We start from the raw sequence: 9,063 nt of genomic DNA on the forward strand, positions 1-9,063 counted from the left end.
AGGAAATATTTATAATTAAATATCTTTACATAATATATGTAAGCAATAAAATATAAATACCTATAACATAACCCTGTATTATAAACTCTTTTCACCAGAGGTGGCAACACCTCACACGAAAAGAAGATTACGATATTATATTGTTTTTTGTTGTCTGTACTTTTCTGCGATAGATGACGTCACGCAGCTGTTATTGTGACAAGGTACCATCGCAATATCAACGTGCGGGGCTAGTTGGGGCTACCAGCACTTAAATAAATTTTCCACTTTTACGGTTTTCCGAAAGAACCGTATTTAAATAATAACAGGAATTAGTGTATGGGTAGATTAAACTGGCATCCAACTCAAAACGGCATGCAAGACACTTTGAAATGAATTGTTTTCAAAAGAAAAAAAATAAAACGTTTTTAAAACCAGGTGCGATACCTAAACTTTTTTTTCACGTAAGTAGTTAACTCTTGCAATATTAGTAAAAATGAAGAAACTGTTGTTCTGTTTTAACAATAACACTAACTTTTGCTATTCAAAATCAAATATGAAATTTTAAAAAAAATCTGCTGTTATTTCTTACAGTATAAGTTACCCCACAAAATAGGGAAAAATTGTCTCATGGCAATATGACTGGCATATAGATTATAGATATAGGTCTACGAGTGCCAATGGACTTTGTATCCGGCTAATAAATAAATTAAAAAAAAAAAGTTAAAAGTTATATCGATAATTATTCATTCGCTATCTCAAACGCTGTACGTGTACGCTGATGCCTGGTCTATACCATAGTCCGTCTACCGTCTACGTGTACCATCGTTGTAAACAAAGGCAAAAATGTCCAGAAAGTGGATATTTTTATGTGGAGCTGTGGTGGTGTTAATGCACTTTTCTATTATTATTTTTATGTTAAGCCCACTATATAGTAATAGATCATTCTATAGGAGTAGTTATGCACACCTTGGATTGAGGCAGTCGAGCGTCAGTTGGTGTAAAGAGCTGCGGCTGCGGAAGCCACCTTCTTATAATGTCGTGGCTCTTGTCTCTTATCCAGGCAGCGGAAACACCTGGTTGAGGTATCTCTTACAACAGGCTACAGGTATGTAAAAATTATTTGAGCACATTGTTATTTGAAGTTGAAATATTATTCTTATTGTGTTTGTAGGTATTATGACTGGTTCCATCTATATGGATTATGGGCTGAAAGTCCATGGTTTCCCAGCAGAGAATGTTACCAATGGTTCAGTGCTTGTTGTTAAGACTCATGAAGATCCTCCACCGGACAAAAAATTTCAAGCTGCAATATTACTCATAAGAAATCCTAGAGATGCAATATTAGTAAGTGCTTTAGTTTATTTTATAAACAATTATTGTTGTCTTAATAAACCTTCATGATTTTGTTATTAGAATGTGTCAAACAGATTAGTTAACATGACAGTTGTTTTTTAATTTGCTTCATTAACATAAACTCTAGAGATTCCGTTTTTGCGGGTATAAGTGTTTACATGTGTTTCAGATTTCATTATTTAGTTTTTTCTGTTTTTTTCATAGTTTAAGCTGACTTATCTAATTGGTGGTGGTTAATTAATAACATCAACTAATAACGTAAGTTATTTTATTTATTTTTTCCCTATAACTTGTTATATTTTTGGTAGTCCATGGAGAAACACCCTCCAGATCCTCCTGATCCTCTGGATAGGTTCTCTTCTCCGAGTCAATGGATTCATCCCCCTTAATGTTTCCCCAACCTGGTGTCAAACACTGACAAAGAAGTTTTAGTGGAAAAAAAAACCCTCTAAAAAACCATTGATTGAAGGCTGGTCATCTGCTGATGATGTCAACCCTGGGTTTTATACCCATCCATCATTAACTGTCTGACTCATCCAAGTCTTCAAAGTCAAAAGTCAAATAATAATTTATTCATATAGGTAACATAATGTACACTTATGAACGTCAAAAAAGATAAATATACAATAAATGAATCTAATTTTACATTTACTGCCAGTTCTCAAACCAAGGACATTACCTTGTCAATGACAAGGGCCCTTTTTTAGTACATGTTTTTTGCCCTGAAGCTGACCCATCCACTGGTACATCAATCCGCCCAATTAAATTTGGTCACTTCTTGGTCAAAAACAACGTAAACAACATAGTTCGAGATGGTGTTAAGAAAGTGGGTCGTAACAGAATATCTGTTGAGATTAAGTCGGATTTAGATGCCAATAATTTTAGTCTTATCCCATAGTACCTTCCAGCAATTATTCTGTTACCATTCCCAATTATAATGTTTCCCGTATGGGCCTTGTGAGAGGTGTCCCAGCTGATTAGTTGATGCAGGATTTTGTTGAGACTGTTGATATTCCCGAAGGTATAGTCCTCAAGGCCAGACGCCTAAATCGCAAGACAATCTCCAATGGTCAAATTACATGGACTCCAACACAAACCCCTTGTTTTGACGTTTCAAGGGCAAAATCTTCCGGAGAGAATATTCTCCTGTCATTCTTCCCTCCCCGTTGATACTTACCAACTCCCAACAATCCAGTGTCTTACTGTTGCAGATTGGCCATGTAATGTCACAATGCAGGTCTAAACCTAGATGTTTCCGTTGTACTCTAGCCCATTCTGGCGATGAATGTAATATCACGGAAACCTTCAACACAAAGGAAAATTTCTCCTCCTTGGTGGGATTCCGAATGTACTGAGATGACTAGAAAAATAAAAGCATCAGAAAGGTCATAGTCTTTGCATGACCTTGGAAAACTTTAGTTTATCAACAAGCTTCTGCAGCAGCTCGTAGACTTTTTAATAAAAAGAAACGGTTGGTTGGTTGGCATAAGTTTTGTGAGAGCATGTCCCCTGGTACCCCTTCGTCTGTGGTTTGGAGGCAGATCAGAAGATTCCGATTTTCCCTCAATTCTTATGATGTCCCTTTTAATGATCCTTCCAGCTGGATTACCTCCTTTTCCGATAAATTGGCTCCTTCCTCAGTCCCTTTTTATGATTGTCTTCCTTTTAAGTATAATTCTTACATCCCCTCTTCAAACAGTCTAGATTGTCAATTTTCCTTGGAAGAACTTAACAAAGCATTAAATGGTCTTTCTGACTCTTCTCGTGGACAAGATGGAATTCCCTATAAATTCTTATTTAGGCACTAAAAGATAAGTACTCGATTAAGTAAATAATTTTTTCGATCTTGGAATTATTCCTGACTCATGGAACAGACAAATCGTCATTCCACTGCTTAAACCTGGCACCCATCAAATTTCTCTTCATACAGACCTATTGCTTTGTCTTCTACCTTTTCAAAAATTATGGAATACATGATTAAAATCGTTTCGAATGGTTTTGTGAAAATAACAATATCCTTGCAAAATCCCAGTTCGGTTTCAGGAAGGGCTTGAGTACGACGGATAGCCTAAGTGTAATAGATACCGATATTCGGATCCACTCACAAGGAACTGTTTTCTTGGATATCGCACTGCGTATGACCACGTGCTTGTTCCAGTGCTCAGGCAAAAATTGCCTCAGCTGAATATTCCTGAGAAGTTGGTACGTTTTGTTTGTAACGCTATTTCCTGTCGTTGTTATTATAAGATCCCAAAATAAGGAGCTGTCTCCTAGATCTATATGGAGGGGCTTACCTCAAGGTTCTGTGTTCAGTCCACTCCTGTACAATATTTACACATATGATCTGGAGCTTGTTGTGAATTCCTTCTGTCAGATCCTTCAATACGCGGACGATGTAGCCTTATACTTTTCATCAAATTCAATTGAAAAAGCATCATCACGCATAAATTCGGCTCTGGATTACTTGGGTGATTGGTTAGATGATCATGGTCTTTCTATTTTTGTGTCCAAATGTACTGCGATCACGTTTACCACAAAATACAGGGTTCCTCAATGTAACATTTCATTTAATGGGACCCCTGAATCTTGTTGTAAAGCATGTTTTTTTTTAATAGATCAGGGGCAAACGGGCAGGGGGCTTACCTGATGTTAAGTGATACCGCCGCCCATCTACACTCTCAATGCCAGAGGGCTCGCGAGTGCTTTGCCGGCCTTTTAAGAATTGGTACGCTCTTTTCTTGAAGGACCCTAAGTCGAATTGGTTCGGAAATACTTCAGTTGGCAGCTGGTTCCACAAAGTGGTGGTGCGCACCAAAAACTGCCTAGAAAAACGCGCAGTTGTGGTACGGTGGACGTCGAGGTGATACGGGTGGAATTTCGTATTCTGCCTCGACGTCCGATGGTGAAACTCAGCTGCAGGAATTAATCCGAACAACTCCTCTGAACACTCTCCATGGTAAATGTGGTAGAAGATGCAGAGAGACCCCACATCTCTACGCAACGCCAAAGCATCAAGCCGCTTGGAGAGAGTTTGGCATGTAAAATTTTTAGGCCGTATTTTAGACTCGAAATTAAACGGTTTTCCCCATTTCAACCATGTCATTAAAAAAAGTGAGAAGCGTGTTAACGTTCTTCGTTCATTATCTGGTAAGAGATGGGGAGCATATCGCACACTCGCAGAAGCTTTTATACAATGCTATGGTACGAAGTCATTTTGATTATGGCACCTTTCTTTTTAGATCCTGGCAACAAGCAAGCCCTTGACAAAATTTCCAAAATTCAATCAAAATCTTTACGCATCATCCATCATATCACCAAATATGAAAGCCTCACCCTTCAATGCTCTCCAAATAGAACGTTCTGACCCCGCCTGTATTTGTGTAGATAATTTTTAAGTGACCGCTTCTTCATCAAAGTCTTTCAATATTCTACACACACCATCTTCTCCAAATTACGACGCTTATCTTCTCTTACAATGCCACCTAGTACAGGTAATGTTCCATGCCTATCACTCAGTTTTAAGAATCTTTCTCGTCTTCCTAATCCCGTTGAAAGTTTCCCTAGTAATCCTTTGTTTTTAAATAGTAACGAATCCCTCCTCCCCTTTTTGATCCTAAAATAATTTTAAACTTTGGAATCTCCCCAAGGTTCCATTTCTTTTGTAGAAAAAATCTCAAAAGACTGGCAGGGGTGGTTGCCCATATACTGATGCCTACAAGTTTCCCAGTAATGAGTGCTTCGTTGCGGCTGTATAGATACCTTCATACAAAACAGTATTGAGTTATAAACTTCCTCCTTTGACCTCCGAATTTTCAGGTGAAGCTTTTGCAATTCTGGAGGCTGTTTTGTACGCCGAGTCCCACAACTGGAATAAAGTGACAATTTTATCCGATTCTCGCAACTGCTTACACCATTTAGATAAAAAAAACCGTAATACAATTTAAAAAATAAGAGAAGCTTTGTTTAGGTGTTGGAAAAAAGGATATTCATAATGTGGATACCTAGTCATTGTCGTATAGCGGGTAATGAAACTGCTAACTCTTGTGCAAAAGGTGCTATTTTCTGAGGATCTTGTCAGCACACGAACATCTCTGCCCACAACCTAACAGCTCTTGCATATTTCCACCTTTTAAAATCCTGGGCTATTGATTGGCAATCCTCTAAAGAAAAAACCGGCAAGCACTATGCCAATATTCAATATTCCATGCCTTCTTCGCCGTGGTTTTTAAACATAAGTTTTTAAGCAAAAAGGTCACGTCTATAATCTGCCGTCTTCGTATAGGGAACGCTTGTACTCTCGTTCACTTAGCTAAAATTAAAATTAAAGACAGTTCTCTCTGTGAGTGTGGTATGGACGAAGGCTCGACAGATCATATATTTTTTTAACTGTTCTCTAATTAACGACTCGTTATTTGACCACCTTCCTCCAAACTTCCCTCGTCCATGTAACCTTAACTCCCTTATTTCCCTCCCATCCAGTCCTATCGTCAAAATGTTAGGGAAATTTATTTCTGTTAATAAATTAAACTTATAAGATTCTCCCCTCCATAACTTGTAGTATAATGTTAACCTCTTGTATACATATATTATTATATATCAGTTTGTTGTTTTTTTTTGTGAAGTCACTTTTGTTTTGGGTAACTCTGCTTAGATTAAATTCAATCCATCAAATCTATCCTCACCGTGATAACACTTAGATCGCGAAATTGGTGGAATTGTGATTGACACAGAAGTCGCCATTAAAAATAAAGTGAAGTGAACATAAACTAATTAATTGTTTCACTTTAAGTAGATTTTCATTTGTTTTTCATTTTTATAATGACATTAAAAGCTTTGTTTTTATTTGCAGTGTTGCATTATACATGAGGCTTTGGCACTTAACACCTATGTATGCACTTTTATGTTATACAAGATCTGCATTTGAATGAGATCCTAAGGTTAGATGTTTTTATAATCATCACTTCAGAATTGTTATATATAATCGATTGTATGCATAGTAACTAGTTTAAACTTTTTACTTCAGGCGGACTTTAACAGAATTCACAAAGGCCATATAGGTACAGCACCTAAATCAGCCTTTAAAAGGAAGACTAGAGACCAAAAGTCTGGTAAGTTATTTGTAATTTACATTACATTAACACCCGGATTTGCTTAATTTCTGTTCAATTTATATGTGTAGGTATTTCAATATATTCCATATTCACTTTCTTGTTACACTTTTGGTGAATAAAAAAATTGTGTTATGGCATAATATAAATCAAAAGATTTTCTCCTTTAGGGATTGTCTGTCTCTGCATTTCACCTACATCCTGTAAGGTGAAACATGAAATTATATAGTATTAATTTTTGGATTGAAAGGCTTTATGTGAAGTGTTAGCAAATTCAAAGGAATTGAATGATCAATGGCATAATGTTACTTACAGATTGGACATCATATGTGTCCACAAAGGTGATGGCATGGGAGAGTACTCACCGCTTATGGCTAACCAGATTTTCTGGTCCTCTGCACATAGTTCTCTATGAGCGGCTAGTGATAGATACTCGTCGTACATTACATTCTGTATTGGACTTCCTCAACCAAAGTGTAACTGAGGTATCTATCTATAAGTGAATCTCATTTATAGATCTCATTTTAAATGGTTTAAATGTACAGAATAGTATATTTCATTACAAGTGCGGAAAGCCTGTCATTGCAAAGAGCTCTGACGAATGTCGACGACCCGAGCCGAGGCGCAGCCGAAGGTTAGGGTTGACAGTCGGAACAAGTTGCAATGACGGTCCCGCACGTGTACTGAACGACTATTTTTAATACAGTTGCGAAAAAATTAAGCAATTTTATTAAACTATTTGCTTTTTTTCTCTTGTCTCTACGGAATAAATTCGTTGCACGAACATATGTAGGCTTACATGTTTCCGGTAAATTGTTTTCTGAAGCATTTTGTGCAACAAATAACTCAACTCGCAAGAACATTTTTGGAAAATGGCGCCAACCGTTAAAGAATATGAGTAAAGTTTTTTTTTCTTTTCTTCATTCTGGGTAGGCAAAGGGAACTTTGCCCATTCAGCCAAGTCTTCAGTAGACTATTTTTATTGAAATGAAACCAAAAACTAACTCATTGATTCCAATCATTAAATCTGATATTGAAACATTTTTTTGGTATGAAATGAAAAGAAACCTAACCTAACTTATTAAATCCAATTATTAGTAAACTTTTTAAAATACATATTGCATGTATTATAAAATTCTTTTTAATAACTTTTTTATTGATATGAAATGAAAAGAAAGCTAACCTAACTTAGAATAAACTTTTTAGAAATATGTTTTTGAATATATCATAAAAACTTCTGATTTTTTAGTAAATACGTAAATTCGTGGTTGTTTTTTTTTTTCATTTTAATAGACATTGTTTTGACAGTTGGCAAAGAGAACGCACGAGTGCGGGAAACGCAAAGAAAAAGCACGAGTGTGTAATATCCCACGTCCCGAACGCTATAAGTCCCTGCAATATGCCACTTTTTTAGCAACTGTATTAAAAAATACTATAGGTATTATTAGACACATGAATGAATGAATTATTTAATTGTAAACATTATTTTTATAATTATTAGGAGGATATGAACTGTGCGTTAGCAAACAAGGAGGGTATTTATCGCAGGAGAAAAAAGCACAGAGGCTTCGACCCGTTTACACCTCATATGTATGCTGTTTTGGAGACTGTACGTAGAACAGTTGCTAACTTGATTGTGGAGTATGTGAAGTCACACAACCATACCTATGGGTAATTCTTACATCCTAATCTCGATAGCATGAATTTTCAATCAAAAGAAAAACTTACCAGTACATCTGCACTTTGGCTGTGTCTTACTTAATTTTAAACTAAAAACTGTTACAATTAAGATGAAACGTAATGGATTTAATGAATAGCTTTGTATAAATAATATTAAAAAGTGTAACGACATTTACTGGTTAATGACAAAGTTGTCTTTGATCCACAAATGCAAATGCCTATTTATTACCGGCTATTTATTGTTTCATGTTTTTAGTAAATTGAGAGTATATTTTATAATGAAATGTTGCATTTAATGAAATTTAAGCTTTATAAATTTGACAACGAAGACTTTAGAACACTTATTTATGACCCCATTATGTATCTAACACTGTAATCGGTATCTACACTATTAAATCAAACTATTTTCTTATGACTATAGTTAGATCAAACTTCTTATTTTTAATTATCATGATTAGCTGGAAATGTAAATCAGTATTATTCCAATGAAATGCCAAAATGTATTTTAGTAATGATGTCCATATTAGTTAAGATATTCTCAATTTTGGTGAAATATTTTTGTAAAAAGAATCTCTACAGTCTGCGTCTGCTTTAAATAAATGCGTGTTTGTCTTGTCGTTTGTATATTTTTAAAATTGTAATAAAATGTAAAAAGCTATTAGGACAGCGGCCTCAGTGATGTAATCAAAAATCATTTAATTTTCTTTTCCCTTGGACTATATTGTGTGAATAATCTAGCTATAAGTAGTGATGTTCTTGTAATATAGCCATTAAATATAATAACTGATATACATATTTGGTTATTTTCATTTCAAAAACCTCAATTTCAACAAGTTCAACAACAACAACAACCTCAAAGTGAGATAGATGGATGAATATTTGTACGGCAATAGTAGGCATAAATAATATGGCGTCTGAAAATGCTTTTGCGCGCTTCAAA

At 35.6% G+C, this 9,063-nt stretch overlaps 1 protein-coding gene across 1 annotated transcript; it reads left to right on the forward strand.

The window, feature by feature from the left end:
* The first annotated feature begins 719 nt into the window (after window positions 1–719).
* On the forward strand, window positions 720–8,918 carry LOC110998463 (WSCD family member AGAP003962). Its single transcript, XM_022267134.2, has 5 exons — window positions 720–1,087; window positions 1,154–1,326; window positions 6,359–6,443; window positions 6,759–6,928; window positions 7,945–8,918. Exons 1-5 carry the CDS (start codon window positions 826–828, stop codon window positions 8,116–8,118), a joined length of 864 nt encoding a protein of 287 aa, XP_022122826.1. The 5' UTR covers window positions 720–825; the 3' UTR covers window positions 8,119–8,918.
* Window positions 8,919–9,063: the final 145 nt, after the last annotated feature.

The sequence above is a fragment of the Pieris rapae genome, chromosome 14, assembly GCF_905147795.1.
Source record: "Pieris rapae chromosome 14, ilPieRapa1.1, whole genome shotgun sequence".
In the NCBI taxonomy this organism is placed as follows: Eukaryota; Metazoa; Arthropoda; class Insecta; order Lepidoptera; family Pieridae; genus Pieris; species Pieris rapae.

Bases quoted from the DNA above. Each gene is read 5' to 3' on its own strand.
- LOC110998463 (XM_022267134.2), top strand. From the start codon at position 826: ATGTCCAGAAAGTGGATATTTTTATGTGGAGCTGTGGTGGTGTTAATG. The intron at 1,088-1,153 runs GTATGTAAAAAT...TTGTGTTTGTAG, and splicing joins TCTCTTACAACAGGCTACAG to GTATTATGACTGGTTCCATC. The intron at 1,327-6,358 runs GTAAGTGCTTTA...TTTTTACTTCAG, and splicing joins ATCCTAGAGATGCAATATTA to GCGGACTTTAACAGAATTCA.